This window comes from Lissotriton vulgaris, chromosome 3_2 (assembly GCF_964263255.1).
Source record: "Lissotriton vulgaris chromosome 3_2, aLisVul1.2, whole genome shotgun sequence".
Taxonomy (NCBI): Eukaryota; Metazoa; Chordata; class Amphibia; order Caudata; family Salamandridae; genus Lissotriton; species Lissotriton vulgaris.
In genome coordinates, this window is record NC_141690.1 from 228,402,328 (window position 1) to 228,425,878 (window position 23,551).

Sequence of the window (23,551 nt, forward strand, 5' to 3'; positions counted from 1 at the left end):
TGTAGATTGCTTACTGGGGAATGACCTGGAACTCTCAGCATGGGCTGAGGTGGAGCAAGAAACTCACTCCAGAATGATAGGCCTATCCAGACAGGTTAGTGGGGCAGTAATAGCTACAGCCCCAGTCCAAGCACCATTCCTCCCTGAAAAGGTTGGAAGGGCAGTGGTAGCCACTGCCCAGGCTCAGACAGACTTTCCAGGACAGGATAGGAGGGCGTTGACAGTCACAGCCCAAACAGAAACTGAGTGCCCTCCTGAAAAGGTTGGCAAGGTTGAAATGGTCTCAGCCTCTACTCAAACAGATAGTGAGGTTGTGAAGCCTGAAACAATGGATCACTCCACTCAAACAGAGAGCATTGAGGAGGAAGAAGAGTCTTCCCCCTCCCAGACACTAGGTGAGAGCCAGCCTCCTCAGGGAACTGACTCTACCCCTGTTGAAGGAACTGCCCCAGAGGTAGTCAGGCCTAGCCTGGCAGTGCCCCTGATGGCAGTGGACCCTTCCCAGGTGGGACCCAGTCTGGAGCAGGTAACATGCACCTCTCTACCCTGCCTCAGTCAGCCCAGGGCTGAAGAGGTCAGGGAGGCCAGTGGTGGACCCCAAAGGGCCCCCTGTCCAAAAGAACCACTTAATCAGCAGATTAGGGTCACTGAAGCTGGTAAACCTAGCCAAGTGAAAATAAAACAGACTCCTGAGGGATCCCCCTTAAAAGTAGTTAGGGACCTCCCACAGCTGGACACTGTTGGGCACAGCCAAACATGGGGCCTAAAAACCCCAGACCTGACCTGTCCCTCCAGTAAGCCAAACAGAGGGACTCAGCCTCCAGCTTTAGGTAGCCAGAGGCTGACCCTGAGAGCTCAGTGCATCTCAGCTAAAGAAAGAAAGGCACACATGATGAATGGTGATTGGAGGAAGTTGAGCCCAAAGGTAGAGGAGCCTCACTTCAGTACTCCATCCCAGCATCAGCCTTCTTCTTTCCCAAGACACACCAAAGGCAGAGATTCCCTATGGTGGAGACCCTCAGATACCCTTAGGGTGAGGGGTTGCCTAGTGGACCATGACACAGGGGGAAACCAAGCCAGAGCTGGTCCTTCCTTATATGGCCACTTAGGTAATAGAGGCTTACCTGGACAAGGATAGCCTTATCTCCTTTCGTTTTGGGGGGGGGGGGGGGGGGGGTTGTGTAGGAAGGTACCTCCTGACTATGGTTGCCCCCAACTTTTTGCCCTGTGCTTTAGCTGGTTTTTGACATAGTCGACCTGGGGCCCTGCCAATCAGGACCCCAGGCCTACTGCTCTCTCTGTAAAATGGATTCCATGTACCCTAGGTGCATTTCCAATTGGTACTGGGCCACCCTATTAGACCCTGTAACTCAGGGCATGGGTGTACCCAGGGCTGCCAGGGGCTGAAGCATGTATTATGCCACCCCTGGCTGGCCTCGTAAATTTGGCACAACTGGCTGCATGACAGCTGGGGCAAAGTCGTGTAATCACCCTTTGCTGTAGGTGTAGTATACCTATACCTAACCCTAAAATGGACACACAGATTCCTATCAGTCACTCCTATGGCAGGCCTTGACAATCCTGAAGGCAGAGTGCTTGGAATCGTGTGAGATGGTGCTCTGGCATGAGCTGAGCCTGTCTGCAGCTTGCGGAACCAAGTCCTAATAGCTGTTCCATGATATCGCATACCATATACTCTTAAGTGCATTATAATCCTCGCGGTTAAATGCTAACTTTGGTACTGCTTTATCAAAACATGTCGAGTAAGGTGTCATACGAATTGGAATACTAACCCCTCGCCAATTCTGGCGACGGGGTTAGCATTCCACCCTTCTAGAGGGACACGACATGTATGTAACTGTGAACCCCGGTTAAAGTTAAACGAAGCCTCAGCTCCACAAAATGGATGCTGCCACCACAGACACGAGTCTGACCCCCTGCAGCTGGGAGTCCTTCCAGCGAGGGGAGCCTGGACAAAGGGTTTCCTGTCAGGGGCGGTGCTAGCACCGTCCCAGACATGGTTTTGTGTATCCTGGGTAGGCAGGGCTTTTCAGGAAGGTGACTGCTGAGTGCCACCCCGGTGCTCACTACACATAGGCCAGTCTGAACCAGTTCCAGGGGCACACCAGCCCCTGGCCTGGGGAAGTCCGGCAGGGGAGAGGGGTGTAACCACCCCCCTCCTAGTCCCACCCATGGGCAGGACCAAGTCACCGGGTCAGCCCCCTTTTTTAGTATAAAGATGGGAGCGGGCCCCCTGTTCAAATTAGATCATCTTTGGAATCAAGACACGACTTTCTTCGAAAGGACATCAAGATTTCTTCTTCAAGATTCTCCCTTGTGGCTAAGGAATAGTCACCCTGCATCAAGCGGGCACCATCCTAAGAACACTGCGGTCTGCTGCAAGTCCTTCTTCACGAATCCGACGACCCAGCTCGACGAGATCCGGCTTCCCTGGCACCTCTGACCTCTACTCACCTCCACAGCAAAGCTGAGAACCATGAGTGCGACGAGACCTCGAGGGACCGACGATCGCCAAGACTGCTCGACTTCTTTGTAACAAGCCCACCGAGTCTTCCACTGGTGAGTGCTTTGGGGTCCGAGAAGCCCCAACCCTGAGCAGCTCCAGCACCGAAGATCAGCCCTCCAGCATCTCCACGATCTGCGTGGGGCCCTTCTGCTTTTGCGTGCTCACCGCGCTGTGTGGCTACTAGCCGGCTGGCTTGTGGCCTTCTTCACGACGCCCGACGACATCACTGCTGCTGGTCTGGTTGCTCCAGACTGGCCCTTGCTTCCTTCTTCAAGAGAGGCACCCCGGACCCTCCTGGTCCACTCCAGACGCCATTTTAAGTCCACCGCGTGGGCTTGAATTTGCCAAGGCTTTGTTGCCCAATCCTGGGTCCAGCGACGCCGACAGCTTCATCCATCGTGGGACAGATCGCCCCTCCATCCTGGTCGCCGACAACGCCTCCTGGTCCGTGAGATCTGCGGTCACAGCGTCAACCACTCGCCTTGTCGAGGTGGCTACCATCCGGTGCCCTCCTGGTGCCCACTGACTACTGGCTAGTAGTCTCGAACTTGGTCCCCTCTGCTTTCAGGTGTCATCTTCCATCGATCCAGGCTTGGATCCACCGAACTTTCTTCACTGGTCGCCTGCCAGCAACGTCTTTCTTCCAGGCTCCTGGTCCGTCTACGAGGATTCCCGACGTCTTTTGAGTCCTATGCAGCTGCAGCCCCTGGGCTAGGTAACTTCGGCATTTCGGTGCCCCAGCATAGCCTCACTATCCAAGGGTCAGAATCCACTTTCGTTTTCCTCCTACCAGGTCGGGTTCGCCCGAGAACACTAACTTTGCAATTCCTAGCTACCATAGACTTTGTCCCGCATCTCGCGTGAGAGTGCACACACTGCACCCGAGTCCCCTGGGTCTCCTAGAAGTAATCTAACGATTCTATAGTCAAGTCCTAGCGATTCCAAAGCCTATTAGTACTGTACTTACCTGCTAGTAATTTCGCATTCCACTTTCAGAGTATATGGTTTTCCGTGCCCCTCGGGCATTTGTGTATACTGTGCTAACTTAAGTATTTTCGTAAGAGTTTTGTGTTGTGCTTAGTACCCTGTCCTCATAAAGAGTACAGGGCTGTTGTGATTCTTAATAAATATCTTGTTTATTTTCATAACACTTGTGTGGTGTCCTTTCACTTGGTGTTCAAGGGGTATATGTGTGGTATAACAGCTGGCTTAACACGCCCTCTCGAGTCTTTAGCCTTAGACTGCTCGTATCCACGCTACTAGGATAGCTGGTCTATAAGGTTGACTTACAACCAATCATCAATAAGGGTTGCTGGACTGATACATAGTGTTCACTAGAATAGTGAGCACTGCATATCAGGCCACCTTCTCTCAAGAGAGTCCTCCACAAAGGAGAGGAACCTGAACTTTAATGGTCTGAGGAGGTGACAGGTAATCTAGTTTCTAATTCTGGCTTCTTGATCTAATGATAATAGGTAATCCTAGTTAAATCATTGTATCCGTTTATTAGGTCTCGAGACCTATCAATGCGCGCAAGCGCATTGAGCGGAGCGAGAATTCAAGTGCTCAAAATGCTCGTCAAACCAAGGGCTTTTTGGTGCGGTTTTCTTTGAGTTCACATGAATCACGTGACCAAACAAGCACGCGCATCAGCCTCCCTCCCTCCTAATTGCATTTTTTTCACGGCCGCCACCACATCAAAGGGCTTCTCCCTTTGATGTGGTGGCGGCTTCTCCTCCCCTAATTATTCATGGCTGGTTTCTCTTTCAGCGCCTCCACTCTTTCCCAGGCCTGTAAAATGACCGGATTCCCCACCCTGTGCTGTTCAACCTGCATTGCGTGAACGTCAGTCTATGATTCAGTCTTTGCTGTGTTAACCATCATTTGTGCAGTACACATTTATTTTCCTGTGTGTTACCCTTTGTTCACGATCTCCGTCTGTTCCCCAGCTCCAGCACCTCCCCCTCCCCTGCCTGCCGTGTCACATTTCTCCTCCCCCCTCCCCTTCTCTGCCTTCCCTCCGTCTTGTTGATGTTTCACTTTGACATCTGTTCAACTGCTGGAACAAGCCACCTCTCGCCCGCCCCCGTGCTTTCAGGCACCTTTAAACACACTCCATGCACCTCATCACGGGGGAAGCCTGACTGTGGCCTCCGTCTCCGCCCAGGCACTGCCACGTCAACCAGCTTCCTGCGAACAGTCGTGACCTCACTTTGAGGACTGGAGAAATAAATCTGTGCGTCAGCTCGGGGGTGGACGATTGACTGCGGCTTCTTCACTGTAAGGTGTTTCCAGTATTGCTCAATGCGTCTGGGCTCTCTGTGTCTGACATTCTTGGGGGGTGAAGGGCGCTTCTGACCAAATGCTTCTTCCGCCTGAGGGTCTCACCGCTCATCTCAACCTCCCGCCGCCCCTAAGAGCAAGTGTACACGCAGAGCAGCGCATGCGCTTTTGGGTGTGCATGTTGGTGCACTAAAGGCCGGAGAGTCTCTAGTGCGAGAATGTGTGTGTTAGCGGCTGTAGTCACTGGTGAACATGCCTGTGTGTTTGGCAGGATCCCTATGATGTACCGGAGATCCCATGGACCTGATTAACAAACTGCATTTCGCATTCCTTAAAGCAGTGCTGTCGTGTTAATACAAAATGCGTTTCATTAACTTACGAACAGAGGCCTCCCCCACCCCTGTAGGAGGTCTCCACTACATATATTTTGGTGTAAAATGTATTGCGGTTCAGGCTGGGAGTAAGTCGAGCTCCACACATGGAAACTCACTGGTGCCCCAACTCATTCCCAGATAAGATAGTGGGGACAGGAACTTACTATAACACCCTGTACGAAATGATAATAAATACATTACACGATTTTGACTTTTAAATTACATTTCTATAAAATAGTTTTTAGTGTTAAAAAAGTGACAATAAATGTAAAAATTAAATCTTTTAGATTTTCAAAAATGATTACTTATTTTTAAAAAAATGAAACCCCTAAATTAACCCTTTAATACAAATGTGACATTATTTTAAATTAATATAAAACGCTTAATATTACTAACATTTAATAAATATTGTGAGTGCATATATTGACTTGAGAGTGCCACTATTTCCCTGTGAGAAATTAGTCGGAGCGAAAACTGATGCACTACACAACCCCACCACCATACACGCATACAACCACTCGCACATACAGCCACTCGCACATACAGCCACTCGCACATACAGCCACTCGCACATACAGCCACTCGCACATACAGCCACTCGCACATACAGCCACTCGCACATACAGCCACTCGCACATACAGCCACTCGCACATACAGCCACTCGCACATACAGCCACTCGCACATACAGCCCCTCGCACATACAGCCACTCGCACATACAGCCACTCGCACATACAGCCACTCGCACATACAGCCACTCGCACATACAGCCACTCGCACATACAGCCACTCGCACATACAGCCACTCACACATACAGCCACTCACACATACAGCCACTCACACATACAGCCACTCACACATACAGCCACTCACACATACAGCCACTCACACATACAGCCACTCACACATACAGCCACTCACACATACAGCCACTCACACATACAACCACTCACACATACAACCACTCACACATACAACCACTCACACATACAACCACTCACACATACAACCACTCACACATACAACCACTCACACATACAACCACTCACACATAGAACCACTCACACATAGAACCACTCACACATAGAACCACTCACACATAGAACCACTCACACATAGAACCACTCACACATAGAACCACTCACACATAGAACCACTCACACATAGAACCACTCACACATAGAACCACTCACACATAGAACCACTCACACATAGAACCACTCACACATAGAACCACTCACACAACTAGACACACAACCGCACACACAAATCTGTCGCCCTCACTCTATCTATTGCCCTCACTCTATCTATCGCCCTCACTCTATCTATCGCCCTCACTCTATCTATCGCCCTCACTCTATCTATCGCCCTCACTCTATCTATCGCCCTCACTCTATCTATCGCCCTCACTCTATCTATCGCCCTCACTCTATCTATCGCCCTCACTCTATCTATCGCCCTCACTCTATCTATCGCCCTCACTCTATCTATCGCCCTCACTCTATCTATCGCCCTCACTCTATCTATCGCCCTCACTCTATCTATCGCCCTCACTCTATCTGTCGCCCTCACTCTGTCGCCCTCACTCTGTCGCCCTCACTCTGTCGCCCTCACTCTGTCGCCCTCACTCTGTCGCCCTCACTCTGTCGCCCTCACTCTGTCGCCCTCACTCTGTCGCCCTCACTCTGTCGCCCTCACTCTGTCGCCCTCACTCTGTCGCCCCACCACAGCATCACTCAGGGGTACCACAGCATCACTCAGGGGTACCACAGCATCACTCAGGGGCACCACAGCATCACTCAGGGGCACCACAGCATCACTCAGCACCACCACAGCATCACTCAGCACCACCACAGCATCACTCAGCACCACCACAGCATCACTCAGCACCACCACAGCATCACTCAGCACCACCACAGCATCACTCAGCACCACCACAGCATCACTCAGCACCACCACAGCATCACTCAGCACCACCACAGCATCACTCAGCACCACCACAGCATCACTCAGCACCACCACAGCATCACTCAGCACCACCACAGCATCACTCAGCACTACCACAGCATCACTCAGCACTACCACAGCATCACTCAGCACTACCACAGCATCACTCAGCACTACCACAGCATCACTGGTTCAAATATGTTCTCTCAATGTTTGAAGCTTTATTGCAAATGTCACAAAAAATGTTAATATTTCACTTCTGTTCTTGGATTTTAGTCACTGAACATAATCTTCACAACAGTTATTTACAAAAGTTTAAGCAATTGCCATTAAAAATTACAATCACTTTTATTTAAGTATTAATTATTTAAAAAAATTAAAAGCCAATGTTAATTGTAATATCAATACATCTAAGTAAAGGCAATACAAAACATGTGACATTACAAATACTAAAAGTGTCACATATGCTAAAGTTAAAAGTATTGGCATTGTAAATCACAAAACATAAATATAAAATGTCATTTACAAAACCAATAGCTCCAACTTTCCTACTGCGAGACCTATTGGTAACGCCAGTGCTTGTTTGTTTTAGGAGTTTAGTCAAATACAGATTTTTTTTTACATTGCAATATCTTTGGAGCTCTGTTAGTTCCAGCTAGAGAAACATATATACATATGCATAAAATGGGTCTCATAACCAGGTTGGTATAAAATGGGTATCATAACCAGGTTGGTAGACCGTTTGGGAGGCATTGGCATCAAAGCTGACATTTCTCAGTTCAGTACCATGGCTCTGTCTTAGGCACGAGTTTCATATATAGGGGTTTTCTCAATCTAAGATGGTTAGATTTAGCTGTGAGGTGGGGCGACTAAGGCATTCTACGGCATGGGACCCAATACTCTTGGGGACCACCAAGCATGCTTCTGGTGGTTAACAGAATGGCGAGATATCAAGTGTGTAGCTGCTGATTGAAGATTCTTAGGAATAATAAAACCAAGTGCTTTTGCAAGTTTACATTTGAATTATACATAAACTTTGACTGTAATGCTTGCATCTAGTGAGAGCTAGTGGAGCGCTTTCAGAGCTTCTTTAGTTTGGTTTCTCAGTTGTTAGGCACATCTTTGTTGTCTCTTGAGTTCCATAATAAAATTGTTAATTAGTGCACCTGTATAGATTATATTGCAATAGCTTGTCCACCCCAAAATTAAGCCATTTTGTCAATTTGATTTGGTGAGGAGTTTGCAGACGAAAGACGATTTTGTGACACGACAGTTGAAGATTGGCCTCCCCTTCATTGTACGGATGAAAAAGGCTAGAATCAAATATGGTGCCCAGATTCTTTGCTTTCCTAGTGGTAATGGGGAGTGTTCAGAGGCCAGAAGCATAGTGAAATGTTATGTTTCATGTTTAAGCTACTTTGCTTCTCCAAAGGGTGTCCTGGCACAAGGATTATAGTACTGTCAAACCTGGAAGTTGGGAAAGCTAAAAGATGTGGTATCTTAGCCTTCTAAAAAATATTTTTTTATTTATTTAGTGAATTCTTATCTTAAGAACATTTTCTTTCATCCACTTTTATGTGACTGCATGGTAATGCCTGCACATATGGAAATGCTTCTTGTATTGATCAAGTGACAAGAGGTCTCATATAACCATTGAACAGGATTGGGGAGCCCTTTCGAATCTTGGTAAGAGGATTCTTTCAAAACAAATAGCCTCCCAAACCATAGAATAGTGTGATCCTCAGCTGCTTAAATATCCAGAATTATTAGGGCAGATTTCTAGCCTTTGTCAAGAGTGGTGAGATTTTTTTATCTGATGTTGCTCTTAATTTATTCAGATTCTCGAGCAGGGGTTTCCTTAGTTGCTAAGCTTTGCCCAATTATGGTAGGTTTGAAATAGGGTTATAGTTTTTTATCTGTAGTGTTTTTTTTTTCTATTTTACTCTTTAGGCGTGGAGAAATTATTGAATGTTTCAGTTGCCAACAGAGTCTACTAAAGGTGAGTTACCTAGTGTGTTAATGTCAGCTCACATGGGTCGAAGGTCTTATTTCATGCACGATCCTGGACAAGGATCCATAGCCATGCTTGACGTTTTTATTTTGGAAGCTAATTTGGGTAACTCTTACCCCGAGAGCAGACTGAGATCGAGGGTTTTGAAACCAGATGAAGTTAGGAATGGAAAGCATTCTATTTCTTCTAGTCCTTATTTTCAATTCCTGACTAGAGATTATTTTAACTGGTTGATGTCGAAGTCTTATTGTGAATGATAATCAACAGAGAGTAACTCATGGTTGAATTGATTTCTTGTTAATCTTGCATTCTTGATCTTGGTTCAGTGGCTTTCCTCTTCATATTTGAGATTGTCCAGCACTGTCAGCATTTCTGTCTCACTGAGTTTTGATTAGCTGGCAAGTATCTTTCCCATGCTCATGTGAGACCTTGAATTGTAGTCTATATTTTCTCCTTTTCCTGCACTCCGTCCCGCACTTCTTTATTAAGCCCACTCCTCCAGTACCTAATTGCCCCTCTTCCCTTTGAGCACCAAGCATGTTTGTGGCCATCTGAGGAGAAGACAAATATTGGCAAAGCCAGTGAGTTTCACGGATGAGACCATTGGCTTTGCCAGTGGTTTAATTTTTTTGATCTTTGATAGTTTGGAAGGACCTGAGAATTAACCGGAGAACTGAAGCTTGATCATATTGGAACATGAGCTGCTTAATTTGCTTCATTGAGGTGTAATTAGGGCGTTCACATGAACCCCTTGGTGTTGCATATTAAAAAAGCTGGTACTGCTTGCTGGTATTTTGTTGTCAGTGTATAAATGTCAGCCAACATACATTTAAACCCAGGTCTCTAGCTCTGTAGTGTCTGTAGGAAGGTACCTCCTGACTATGGTTGCCCCCAACTTTTTGCCCTGTGTTTTAGCTGGTTTTTGACATAGTCGACCTGGGGCCCTGCCAATCAGGACCCCAGGCCTACTGCTCTCTCTGTAAAATGGATTCCATGTACCCTAGGTGCATTTCCAATTGGTACTGGGCCACCCTATCAGACCCTGTAACTCAGGGCATGGGTGTACCCAGGGCTGCCAGGGGCTGCAGCATGTATTATGCCACCCCTGGCTGGCCTCCTAAATTGGACACAACTGGCTGCATGACAGCTGGGGCAAAGTCGTGTAATCACCCTTTGCTGTAGGTATAGTATACCTATACCTAACCCTAAAATGGACACACCGATTCCTATCAGTCACTCCTATGGCAGGCCTTGACAATCCTGAAGGCAGAGTGCTTAGAATCGTGTGAGATGGTGCTCTGGCATGAGCTGAGCCTGTCTGCAGCTTGCGGAACCAAGTCCTAATAGCTGTTCCATGATATCGCATACCATATACTCTTAAGTGCATTATAATCCTCGCGGTTAAATGCTATCTTTGGTATTGCTTTATCAAAACATGTCGAGTAAGGTGTCATACAAATTGGAATACTAACCCCTTGCCAATTCTGGCGACGGGGTTAGCATTCCACCCTTCTAGAGGGACACGACATGTAGGTAACTGTGAACCCCGGTTAAAGTTAAACGAAGCCTCAGCTCCACAAAATGGATGCTGCCACCACAGACACGAGTCTGACCCCCTGCAGCTGGGAGTCCTTCCAGCGAGGGGAGCCTGGACAAAGGGTTTCCTGTCAGGGGCGGTGCTAGCACCGTCCCAGACATGGTTTTGTGTATCCTGGGTAGGCAGGGCTTTTCAGGAAGGTGACTGCTGAGTGGCACCCCGGTGCTCACTACGCATAGGCCGGTCAGAACCAGTTCCAGGGGCACACCAGCCCCTGGCCTGGGGAAAGTCCGGCATGGCAGAGGGGTGTAACCACCCCCCTCCTAGTCCCACCCATAGGCAGGACCTAGTCACCGGGTCAGCCCCCTCTTTTAGTATAAAGATGGGAGCGGGCCCCCTGTTTAAATTAGATCATCTTTGGAATCAAGACACGACTTTCTTCCAAAGGACATCAAGATTTCTTCTTCAAGATTCTCCCTTGTGGCTAAGGAGTAGTCACCCTGCATCAAGCGGGCACCATCCTAAGAACACTGCGGTCTGCTGCAAGTCCTTCTTCACGAATCCGACGACACAGCTCGACGAGACCCGGCTTCCCTGGCACCTCTGACCTCTACTCACCTCTACAGCAAAGCTGAGAACTGTGAATGCGTCGAGACCTCGAGGGACCGACGATCGCCAAGACTGCACGACTTCTTTGTAACAAGCCCACCGTGTGCTCCACTGGTGAGTGCTTTGGGGTCCGAGAAGCCCCAACCCTGAGCAGCTCCAGCACCGAAGATCAGCCCTCCAGCATCTCCACGATCTGCGTGGGGCCCTTCTGCTTTTGCGTGCGCACCGCGCTGTGTGGCTACTAGCCGGCTGGCTTGTGGCCTTCTTCACGACGCCCGACGACATCACTGCTGCTGGTCTGGTTGCTCCAGACTGGCCCTTGCTTCCTTCTTCAAGAGAGGCACCCCGGACCCTCCTGGTCCACTCCAGACGCCATTTTGAGTCCACCGCATGGGCTTGAATTTGCCTAGGCTTTGTTGCCCAATCCTGGGTCCAGCGACGCCGACAGCTTCATCCATCGTGGGACAGCTCGCTCCTCCATCCTGGTCGCCGACAACGCCTCCTGGTCCGTGAGATCTGCGAATACAGCGTCACCCACTCACCTAGTCGAGGTGGCTACCATCCGGTGCCCTCCTGGTGCCCACTGACTACTGGCTAGTAGTCTCGAACTTGGTCCCCTCTGCTTTCAGGTGTCATCTTCCTTCGATCCAGGCTTGGATCCATCGAACTTTCTTCACTGGTCGCCTGCCAGCAACTTCTTTCTTCCAGGCTCCTGGTCCGTCAACGAGGATTCCCGACGTCTTTTGAGACCTATGCAGCTGCAGCCCCTGGGCTAGGTAACTTCGGCATTACGGTGCCCCAGCATAGCCTCACTATCCAAGGGTCAGGATCCACTTTTGTTTTCTCCCTACCAGGTCGGGTTCGCCCGAGAACACTAACTTTGCAATTACTAGCTACCATAGACTTTGTCCCGCATCACGCGTGAGAGTGCACACTCTGCACCCGAGTCCCCTAGGCCTCCTGTAAGAAATCTGAAGGTTCTATAGTCAAGTCCTAGCGATTCCTAAGCCTATTAGTACTGTACTTACCTGCTAGTAATTTCGCATTCCACTTTCAGAGTATATGGTTTTCCGTGCCCCTCGGGCATTTGTATATACTGTGCTAACTTAAGTATTTTCGTAAGAGTTTTGTTTTGTGCTTAGTACCCTGTCCTCATAAAGAGTACAGGGCTGTTGTGATTCTTAATAAATATCTTGTTTATTTTCATAACACTTGTGTGGTGTCCTTTCACTTGGTATTCAAGGGGTATATGTGTGGTAAACAGCTGGCTTAACACGCCCTCTCGAGTCTTTAGCCTTAGACTGCTCGTATCCATGCTACTAGGATAGCTGGTCTATAAGGTTGACTTACAACCAATCATCAATAAGGGTTGCTGGACTGATACATAGTGTTCACTAGAATAGTGAGCACTGCATATCAGGCCACCTTCTCACAGTGTCTTTTTTTTATTCTCATTAATTTCAGATCAATATACTCATTGTTGCATGATTAATGGGCCAATGGCGCGTCCTATTCAGTATAGTTGGAGGAGGGATGCAGCTACATTATAATGCGCAATACCATCGACTCAGTTCAACAATTTCATATACATTCAACATTATTAAGTTTGTTTTTATATTTGCTTTTAAATAAAATATTTTTTTGGTTCTACATAGGTGATTAGGTGAGATGATTACTGTCATCAAACCAACGGCACGTAACATTCACGTGAATCAGTAATGTGTTGACTTAAAGGGGAACATATAACCACATCAACTATTTTACAAACAAGGCGTCAACAGAGTCTAACTAATGTTCAGGTTATTGAGATCTAATGATCCTTCTGTCATTTTGAGACACCTAGAATTTGTCGAAGAACACCTCATGTAATGAGATCCCATATGAGGGGCACTAAGGTGGACCTGAGTTTAGTATAGGTGTCCCTAACTATAACTGCCAAAGACAACCTTAAAGTTCCTGTGGCATCCAGTAGCTCCTCAAATATGCCAATGTCGTTTGATCTCCATTCTTTGGGATGGTAGTTAATGAGATCTTCCCCTGGGCCCAAATTGTCATTTTAAAGTAAGGAAATTCTAGAAAATATTGGAATTTACACAAGTATACTTTACCTCTAGCTGTTTTCAGAGACCTGATTTGTGATTTATTAAGACATACCGGGTAGTTAATGTTTTTTGTAATGCTCAGAAGAAAAAAAGAAAGCGGGATAAATAATTAGTATAGGGGGGAGGGCATTGACAAGTTTGCTGAGAAGAAAGTTATGGAGAGAAAATAAACATGATATGAAAAAAAACATTTTAGTACTTAAGTTAACAAGTTCTCGAGGATGTACTTAAAAATTCTTTGCTTGTGGTCCTTTGCTGCGGTCTGTGTCTGTGTGAGTCATCTATACTGTATGAGACAACATCCTCCACCTGGAGGTGGGGAGGTGCCTGGTCTATTTCTTCTGGTACGATTATTAAGCTTCACTGAATCAAAGTATTTCCCCCTGGTCATAGCTCACAATGAAAACTCTGGTGTCTCTGGTCCTCTCCAGGTGTGTTTATGAATTGTCGGCATGTAGTGTGTGTGTGTGAACTGAAAAATACCTTTCACTATTTATATTGTTCATAAATACACTAGTTGCGAGTATCTAAATATAGGGTTTTTTCATCATACTGATATGGGCTGTTCAAAATGAACACTTTTTTCCGGAGTGTAGTCTGCAGGTTTGCAAAAAAAAGTTGTGTGTATAACATGTATAGGAAAATTGCATTCTCATAGAAGCTGTAAGAAAGGTATCCTGTCTGTTTTTAAAATGAAAAATGTATCATGAGTAGTTTGCAATGCCGTACCCTATGGTCATTATTGACTTCTGTGAACATTCCTTCGATGTAGAGCTAGGGCCACAAACCTTTTCTTCTGCATTTTCCTTTAACGTCCTAAACCCTTCGATAGACTACCAAGCCTAAATGAAGTTCTAGAAAGTGACAACTGGGCAGCACAACCGATCTATGAATATTCAAACTTAAAGACTGCTCCTAGGTGAAAAGTATAAACCCTGGAATAGGTTTTGAAATGCTTCCTGAGCCAACCTAGCTGAGGAAGGCTATTTAAGTATTCTTATTTGTAGAAGATAGGAGTTCCTTGGAAGTCCTGTAATTCTGTAACTGATAATACTTACCTTTGAAAAAACCCTAGGCCTGTGGGCCTCTGATGGGCGAACCACGTGTTAACTGATCAAAGTTCTCTACTGCCTTGCAATTAAATAGAGGCTTTCATTGGTTTTCAGCTAAATTAAAATAAATGTATGTGACAATTAGTACATCATCTCTGACCACTATTTTACTACAGGAATTTCAAAGCACGTTTATTATGATCATTCATTATTACTTACTTTACCTTACTTAAATATATTTCATAGCTGTGGGCACACGAGTATTTCCCCCATAGGGAAAGCAATCAATACTGCCACTGAGCCAAAATTAGTCAGTGTAACTCCAGAACTATTACACCCTCCTCCTCTCTTTGATAACTGTAGCTTCTTTCCATCCAACTCGAGGAGGCTGGTACAGGTTCTCAGGGACAACACCACAGCCATGTGGTACTGCAACAAACAGGGTTGAGTTTGGTCACAGGCGCTGTGGCAGGATGCCCTGCACCTCTGGAAATCACTGGCCACCAAGGAACCTTTCTGGTGGTGAACCGCCTGGCAGGATCATTAAATGCTAGGGAGGACGAGCCCAGCTGGTGGAGCATAGAGGATCATGAGTAGCGGTTACACCAAGAGGTGGTGCGAGGTCTGTGAATAGGGAGAACCTTGGCTCAATCTTTATTGCCACCACTGAGAACGCACAAGGTCAGCACATCTGAGGCGTGATTTTCGTGGGGTCGAAGAGGAAGGGTGGGAGTCGGATCCTTTGGCTTCTTCCGGTGAGGAATGATTGGATCCAGTCCAGGGTTGTTCCTTGTATGCCTGCGTCTTGTAGTCTGGCAACTAGTGTGCTGTGGGAGACGGTGTCGAAGGCCGCTGATAGGTCGAGTAGGATGAGGGCTGCGGAGTGGCCTTGGTCCAGGAGGGTGCGGATGTCGTCTGTGGCGGCGAGTAGGGCGGTCTCTGTGCTGTTGTTGCTCTGGAATCCGGATTGGGACAGCATTCTATTCAATAAATCGGGTCAGTTTCCTATTGACTGTTTTCTCTGCAGTCAATAGACGGTTCTGCTTTTTTTCCGGTTATTTGTCCAGCGACTTTCCACTGTTGAGAGACCTCATCGGCCAACTTCTTCAGAGAAAAAATCCGCCTGAGGCTTTAAAAAAAAGCCCTTTTGCAAGAATTCAGTGCACACGAAGCTCATTCACAAAAACCGTCTGTCAATGGTTAGAGATGCCTGTTCTTCAAAACTACACAGTTCCTTTTATGAAATGCGAATCAAAGAAAACTTTATCAATGGAAACAGACGCGTGTTCCATGGACTGTGGTCCATGAGAAAGGAACGTATTTAACGAGGAAGGCTCATTCTCAGTCGCATGGCGAGTGGGAGGGAGAGTGTCACGCGGGTTCGCGGTGGGAGGGGAGGGCTTTTGAAGCGGATCGGTAATTATTATAAAAAAAACGTTACTTTTAAACTTACTTTTACCGGGTCACGTGCTGCTGCCTGAGCTCCTGCTGCTCCTGGCTGGCTCTGCATTTTGCACAAGCAGCCTCTCTCCCCAAGCCAGTCACAACGCTACAATGGCAGCATTGTGATTTGTGCGGACAGTGCCCAGCCAGGCGTCTACGGGGAGGCCATTTTCTCTATGTAGGCTGCATGCAGCCTACATAAAGGAAAAAAAAGGGAGAGTGCGCAGGACTGTTTTGGTCGGCCCCAGGGGTCTGACCAAGCAGTCAGGGCCCACAACAGTGGGCAAACCACCCGCCCACCCCCAACCAGGCACCCATTCTTTCTCACAGTTCGAGAAGCAGAAACATAAAATGGTAGTTTTACCATTTTATGTTTCTGCTTCTCGCACTGCGAGAAAGCAGCGGGGCGACGCCTCTCCACCCCAATGGAGGAGCCGCCTCTATCACTTAACCATCCTGCTTGGCACCTGTGCATTGCAAAAGCATGTAAGCTACAGTTATTTGTTAATTTCCTGTTTTACCCAGTTTCTTTAAAGAAGGTAACTGGAAGGAATTCCTATGTGAAAAGAAATATAATCCGCAGACTTTATATTGGTATGTGCTTCTCATGTATTGATAGGCTTCTGTAATGTGACCTGCTTGCTTAACTTTCCTGCTCAGCCTTTCTGTTGGGTAGGAACGGAGCGCTGTACTTATCCTACGACTGTGTTCTGTGGACTTAAAATGTTTTTTGTTTTTATTAAAGTGGCTCCCAGGTGGTGGCTGGTTCTAGTAATTTAGGAGGAGACAACTATGATCCTATGTCACTGGTGATACATTTTGGGCCAACTAAGTACTGCATACGGTATGTGTGTTAGGTTTAGTTAAGAAAAGGCATAAAGAATGGGGTACAATTATACCTAAAAATATTTAGGTTTCTGATTTGAAGTAAATTTTACTTTCACTCCGTAGAATATGCATTTTTTTTTTTAGAAGAAAATAGCTTGGTTTAAACGAAGAAGAAATCTTTCTGTAAAATAATATATGAATCCCTTAAAACAACTATGGGATTACAAGGGTTTATGCTTCTCCAGTATGGTTTCTTAGAACAGTAGAGATGTTTGTGAATATTTCCTTTAAAAAAAGTTTTAACTGTTTTCTTTCCTAGGTGCTATTTATGTTAAATGTGCATTGCAATTTCAGACACATTACCGAAAAATGAAGTGGGTTAATTTTAACATCATTGTCTTTTGGTGTGGTGTGCATGATGGTCAGTAGCTTTATCTGTAGGCTTTTCCTGCCATATCCTTTTTGTTCCCCTCATTTCTCCCCTGGGTTTTTGATTAGTTTCTCCTTTTTCTTTTTTCCCCTCACCGAATGAAACCCACTCTCTTCAGGCATCCCCGAGCCCGGTCCCGCACCCTGCAACCCCATCTGACCCATGCCTGCCTCTTTATCCACTGAGGCGGAGAAGCCATGTCCTTTCCCATGATGTGGAGAGGCCCCCTGGAGAACCTGGAGGTAGAGTGGTACAGGGCCAGCGGGAGAATCGGATGCAGGCTATCAACTTCGGGGTTCGTCAATCACAACCGGTAGGATTCTTCATCCTTTTTCATCCCTCTCCCCCCAGGTTCTACAGGTGCAGTTGGTCAAGGGTCATAATGTCAGATTAGAATCAAATCCTGGCCAGCTGTTTCCAAGCAGGGTTCATTTAAGGAGTTTAAGTCTGGCATAGGTGTTGTGTATGTACTTGCAGCTTATCCCCTGCTTGTAACTATTCTGAAGCATGAGAAGTTGGATGAGAATGTTGTATCGCAGTTATTTGATAGAGATGTGTAACCGCAGATTCCTTATCTTTGAATTTCCCAGGCATCAGACTGGATCCGGAAGATTTTTCTTCGAGCAATACTCCTGTAGATGGCGTCTCTCTCTGTTGTGGTCTTTTGCGCTGTAGTGATGTCCGCATTACCTATATAGGCACCACCTTGGCGCGCTGACGTCAGTTATTTTCTTTCCGCCCAAGGCAAGAGCTAATCTGTGAAGAGCTACCCCCTTTCACTTTTTAACAGGTTTTTTTCCCGATGTTTTGTCGACACCCCAACCCCTTTTTTTTGGGTCTTTAGCCTTTTTTTCTATCGTGTTTAGGAAGACTTCTGTATTCAAACCATGCAGCGCCTGACACTCTGCCATGTTTGTGACTGATCCACACCTGGTTTACCTCTGGTTCCTGGAGAGAGAGCACAACTCAAATTTGTGCTCCGACTGCAGGCCATGACTCCGAAAGCTTTGAGGGAGAAGTCTGCACTGTGTCATACAACTCCTAGGAGGTCTCTTTTACGCTCCCGATCGAGAGGAGAGGAGGGTCTGGGCACAGCTGAAAGTCCCAAATCCTCATCCTCCCACTTGAAGTAGTCGGGTAGGACATGTAAAAGGCATAAGAAACACAAGAAGTCAAAGCGTGCTTCGACTACTCCCTGTTTCTTGAACGATGCAATGGAGGACCCTCTGCATTATAGGCCTCGTTCTTCTGAACCTGCTCCTGGGACTGTTCCATACTTCCCAGCTTTTCTGGAAGCCTGAGCAACCCCCACCTAATGTAAATAGTTTTATGATGCCATGTGCCTCATATTTGGGCGGTACCTGGTTCTGCTCCGATTATACCACTGCTACCTTCCCCAGCGTTTGAGCCGATTCTGATGGGCCTAGCGCTGTTGGTGTCCTCCATCGGTACAGCCCCATTCTGATTACCGACGACCCGGAGCTGGTACCACATTGACCTATGCCGGCGCCCGTGGAACCTCCAGATCCTATGTCATTTCCTGAGCCCTATTCTGAAGGGCTAGGAGTGGAAGAATGTTGGGAGGAGTCACTGGACCCTTGAGAAGATCAGCCTTATTATGAAATGGGACTGGTGAGAGGAGTCAGGCGAAGCCAGTGTACTGAACACTTTTCTAGATTCTGGTATGCTTTCATAACCTACAGTGGCTATGGAGGAGGGGGCGTCATTTGCTATGGTGGTGTGAAGGGCTGGACCTTCAGCTCCCTTCTGTGGCGATCAAGATTAATATCTTGACTGAGGTCTTGCAGCCAGGTGTACCTTCTTTGCTACCCTTTAATGAGGCCCTCACATATGTCCTACTGGGTATCTGGTCCAAACCCAGCACAGGGGCTCTTGTTAATAGCATAATCGCTTACCGCCCCCTCCCTGCTCCGGTCGACCCAAGCTTCCTCACCACCCACACTACCCTAGAGAGCTTGGTGGTCAAAGCCTCTACCTCTCATGGCACGTTCCTGTCCATTCTCCCGGACAAGGAATACAAGAGACTGGATAGTTGGGAGTTAGAAAATGTTTCCTTCCACCAGCCTTGCATTGTGGTCGGTGAACACCGCATGCTTATTTGACTGCTATTCCTACTGTCTTTGGGAAATGGTTGCACATGTGCTGCCACAGGTCCCGGAGGAGGCCACGGTCATCCTCTCTCAAGTGGTATCAGACTGGAGAGATGCAGCAAAGTTTGCCATCTGTTGCGGTCTCAACGCAAACGACTCGCTTTGAAAGTGCAGCCTTAGTGCGGGCAAGGACGTGGCTCAATCTGACCCCTTGGTCGAGCGGCCAGACGTCTGGTAAGTATACCCCCAGCCTCTGCCTCCAAACCCTCTTAGTCTTGCTCTTCAAGATCATGGGTGACCAGAATAGGTGGGTCCTCCAGATAATCTGAACGGGCTACTTCCTCCCCTTCGAGATTACTCCTCCCTCCATCCTATGACCGGCTGACGGAGGATCATCTTATTTTGCTTCAAGAGGAAGCCTTGACTCTCTTGGCCAAGGGAGCCATAGAGAGGGTTTCGGCAGCAGAAGGAGTCTGTGGTCGTTATTAATCCTACGTTTTAGTCCTGAAAAAAGGCAAGGGTCCCATCCTAGATCTACAAGCCCTCAAGTACTTCCTCAAAAGCTCAAGATACTCACATTGGCTCAATTCCTGTCTGTCCTGGACCCGGGAAACTGGATGGTAGCATTGGACTTGCAGGACAGCTATTTCCATATTCCTGTCCTGTCTGCTCATCGGCCCTTCACGCGGTTTACGGAGATCATGAGCATTTTCAGTTCACCATGCTCCTCATTGGCCTTACCAACGCCCCTCAGGTGTTCACCAAGGTGATGCCGGTGGTTGCAGCTCATCTACGCTGATCAAGGGTGTCCGTCTTCCCCTACCTCAACGACTGGCTGTTGAAGGCAGGCTCACCCCAGGCTTTCTTCTTCCAACTCCAGGCTACAGCGGATATACTGCACTTGCTGGGGTTCACTATCAACGTGCCGAAGTTACACCTATTTCCCTCTCAGAAGCTCCCTTTCATCTGAGCTGTTCTGGACACAGTGCAGTTTCGGGCCTATCGTCCCAAGCTGCAAGTCCAGGATATTCAGGCTATGATACAGATGTTTCAGCCTCTATCCTGTATTTCAGGGAGAATGACGGAGGCGGCTGGGTCTCATGGCCTCCTGCATTCTGCTAGTGACACATGCAAAGCGAATAATGCAGGCTCTACGGTGGGACCTGAAGTTCCAGTGGGCGCAGCATCAAGGCAGCCTCTCCGACATGGTCCAGACCTTAGAGGGAACTGCACAGGATTTGCAGTAGTGACTGACACAGCATGATTGGATCACAGGCAGACCCCTCTCCCTTAATCCGACCAGATCTCATAGCAGTGACAGATGCTTTACTTCTGGGATGGTACGGCCACATGGGAGAAGTGGAGATCATAGGACTCTGGTCTCTGGCGAAGTCCAGACTCCACTTCAACATGCTGGAGCTCCAGGAGATTCATTTGGCATTAAAAGTCTTTATTCTTTCTGTGAGAAGTTGGCCTGATATATAATGTTCACTATTCTAGTGAGCACTTTGTATCAGTCTAAACAACCCTTATGGTGATTGGTTGTAAGTCAACCTTATAGACCAGCTATCCTAGTAGCGTGGATACGAGCAGTCTTCGGGCTAAACTCTAGAGGGCGTGTTAAGCCAGCTGTTATACCATCACATATACCCCTTGAACACCAAGTGAAAGGACACCACACAAGTGTTATGAAAATAAACAGTGTATTTATTTAGATCACAACAGCCCTGTACTCTTTATGAGGACAGGGTACGAAGCACACAACAAAACTCTTACGAAAATACTTTAAGTTGCACAATTTACACAAATGCCAGAGGGGCACGAAAAACCATATACTCTGAAAGTGGAATGCGAAATTACTAGCAGGTAAGTACTGTACTAATGGGCTTTGGAATCGCTAGGACTACGTTACTGAACCTTCAGATTACTAGTAGGAGGCCTAGGGGACTCGGGTGCAAAGTGTGCACTCTCACGCGGGATGCGGGACAAAGTCTATGGGAGCTAGTAAAGGCAAAGTTAGTGTTCTCGGGCGAACCCGATAAGGTAGGTCGAAAACGACAGTGGATCTGGACCCTTGGATAGTGAGGCTATGCTGGGGCACCGAAATGCCGAAGTTACCTAGCCCAGGGGCTGCAGCTGCATAGGTCTGAAAAGACGTCGGGAATCCTCGTTGACGAACCAGGAGCCTGAAGAAAGAAGTTGCTGGCAGGCGACCAGTGAAGATTTTTCGAGTGATTCGAAGATGGATGACACCTGAAAGCAGAGGGGACCAAGTTCGTGACCACTAGCCAGTGATCAGATGGCACCAGGAGGGCACCGGATGGTAGTCACCTCGACCAGGTGAGTGGGCGACGCTGGGCTCTGCAGTCTCACGGACCAGGAGGCGTTGTCGGCGACCAGGATGGAGGTGCGAGCTGTCCCACGATGGTTGATGCTATCGACGTCGCTGGACCCAGGATTGGGGCAACAAGTCTTGGCAAATTCAAGCCCACGCAGTGGACCTAAAATGGCGTCTGGAGTGGACCAGGAGGGTCCGGGGTGCTCCTTTTTTGGAAGGGAGCAAGGGCCAGTCTGGAGCAACCAGACCAGCAGTGTTGTCGTCGTTGGTCGTCGTCGGGAAGGCCACAAGCCAGCGGGCTAGTAGCCAGACAACGCGGTGAGCAGCCAAAAAGCAGTAGGGCCCCACGCAGATCGTGGAGATGCTGGGGGGGCTGGACTTCGGTGCTGGAGCTGCTCAGGGTCGGGGCTTCTCGGACCCCAAAGCACTCACCAGGGGGTCCCTCGGCGGTCGTGCTGGATAGAAGTCGTGCATTTCTGATGATGGCCGGTCCCTCGAGGTCTCGTCGCACCTACGGTTCTCAGCTTAGCTGTAGAGGTAGGTAGAGGTGCCAGGGAAGCCGGGTCTCGTCATGCTGGTCGGTCGGATTCCTGCGGAAGGACGTGCAGCAAACCGCAGAGTTCTTAGATGGTGCCTGCGGATGCAGGGTGACTACTCCTTAGCCACAAGGGAGAAATCTTGAGAAGAGTCGAGAGTTCCTTTCGTAGAAAGTAGTTTCTTGATTCAAAGATGATCTAATTTGGAAGGGTCCCCGCTCCTGCCTTTATCCTAAGAAAGGGGTGGGTACGCGACTAGGTCCTGCCCTAGGGGTGGGACCAGGAAGGGGGGTGGTTACACCCCTCTCCCATGTCGGACTTTCCCCAGGCCAGGGGCTGGTGTGCCCCTGGAACTGGTTCTAGCCGGCACATGCGTAGTGAGCACCGGGGTGCCACTTGCAGTCACCTTCCTGTAAGCCCTGCCTACCCAGGATACACAAAACCCTGTCTGGGATGGTGCTAGCACCGCCCCTGACGGGAAACCCTTTGTCCAAGCTCTCCTCGCTGGAAGGACTCCCAGCAGCAGGAGGTCAGACTCGTGTCTGTGGTGGCAGCATCCATTTTGTGGAGCTGAGGCTTGAGTTAACTTTAACCGGGGTTCACAGTTACATACATGTCGTGTCCCTCTAGAAGGGTGGAATGCTAACCCCGTCGCCAGAATTGGCGAGGGGTTAGTATTCCAATTCGTATGACACCTTACTCGACATGTGTTGATAAAGCGATACCAAAGATAGCATTTAACCGCGAGGATTATAATGCACTTAAGAGTATATGGTATGCGTTATCATGGAACAGCTATTAGGACTTGGTCCTGCAAGCTGCAAACGGGCTCAGCTCATGCCAGAGCACCATCTCACACGATTCCAAGCACACTGCCTTCAGGATTGTCAAGGCCTGCCATAGGAGTGAGTGATAGGAATCTGTGTGTCCATTTTTAGGGTTAGATATAGGTATACTATATCTAAAGCAAAGGGTGATTACACCACCTTGCCCCAGCTGTCGTGCAGCCAGTTGTGTCAGATTTAGATGGCCATCCAGGGGTGGCATAATACATGCTTCAGCCCCTGGTAGGCCCTGGGTACACCTATGCCCTGAGTTACAGGGTCTGATAAGGTGGCCCAGTACCAATTGGAAATGTACGGAAGGTACATGGAATCCATTTTAGAGAGAGCGCAGTAGGCCTGGGGTCCTGATTGGCAGGGTCCCAGGCCAACTAAGTTGGAAAACCAGCAAAACACCAGGCAAAAAGATGGGGGCAACCATAGTCAGGTATCCACCTTCCTACACTTTCTATCAAGGAAAGGCTAGCAAAAGTGTCCACTGACGACACCACTGCCATGTGGTACTGCAGCAATCTGGGCGGGGTGGGGTTGTGGATCCTATGTCAAGAGGCTCTGCATCTCTTGACTTGGCTGGAACACC

General features: G+C 48.1%; 1 protein-coding gene across 3 annotated transcripts in view; it reads left to right on the forward strand.

Moving 5' to 3' along the window:
- RMND5A (required for meiotic nuclear division 5 homolog A) overlaps positions 1 to 23,551 on the forward strand; it is a 314,309-nt gene that overhangs the window by 40,639 nt on the left and 250,119 nt on the right. For 2 of the 3 annotated variants that reach the window (XR_015309794.1, XM_086964264.1), the window contains exon 3: positions 17,263 to 17,457. The exons of the other annotated variant lie outside the window; for it this stretch is intronic. Coding sequence is in view for 1 of the 2 variants with exons in the window: in XM_086964264.1 (XP_086820390.1) it covers positions 17,263 to 17,457 (195 nt within the window). In the remaining variant the exon portion in view is untranslated. The remainder of the gene's footprint in view (positions 1 to 17,262; positions 17,458 to 23,551) is intronic. 3 annotated transcript variants of the gene reach the window in all.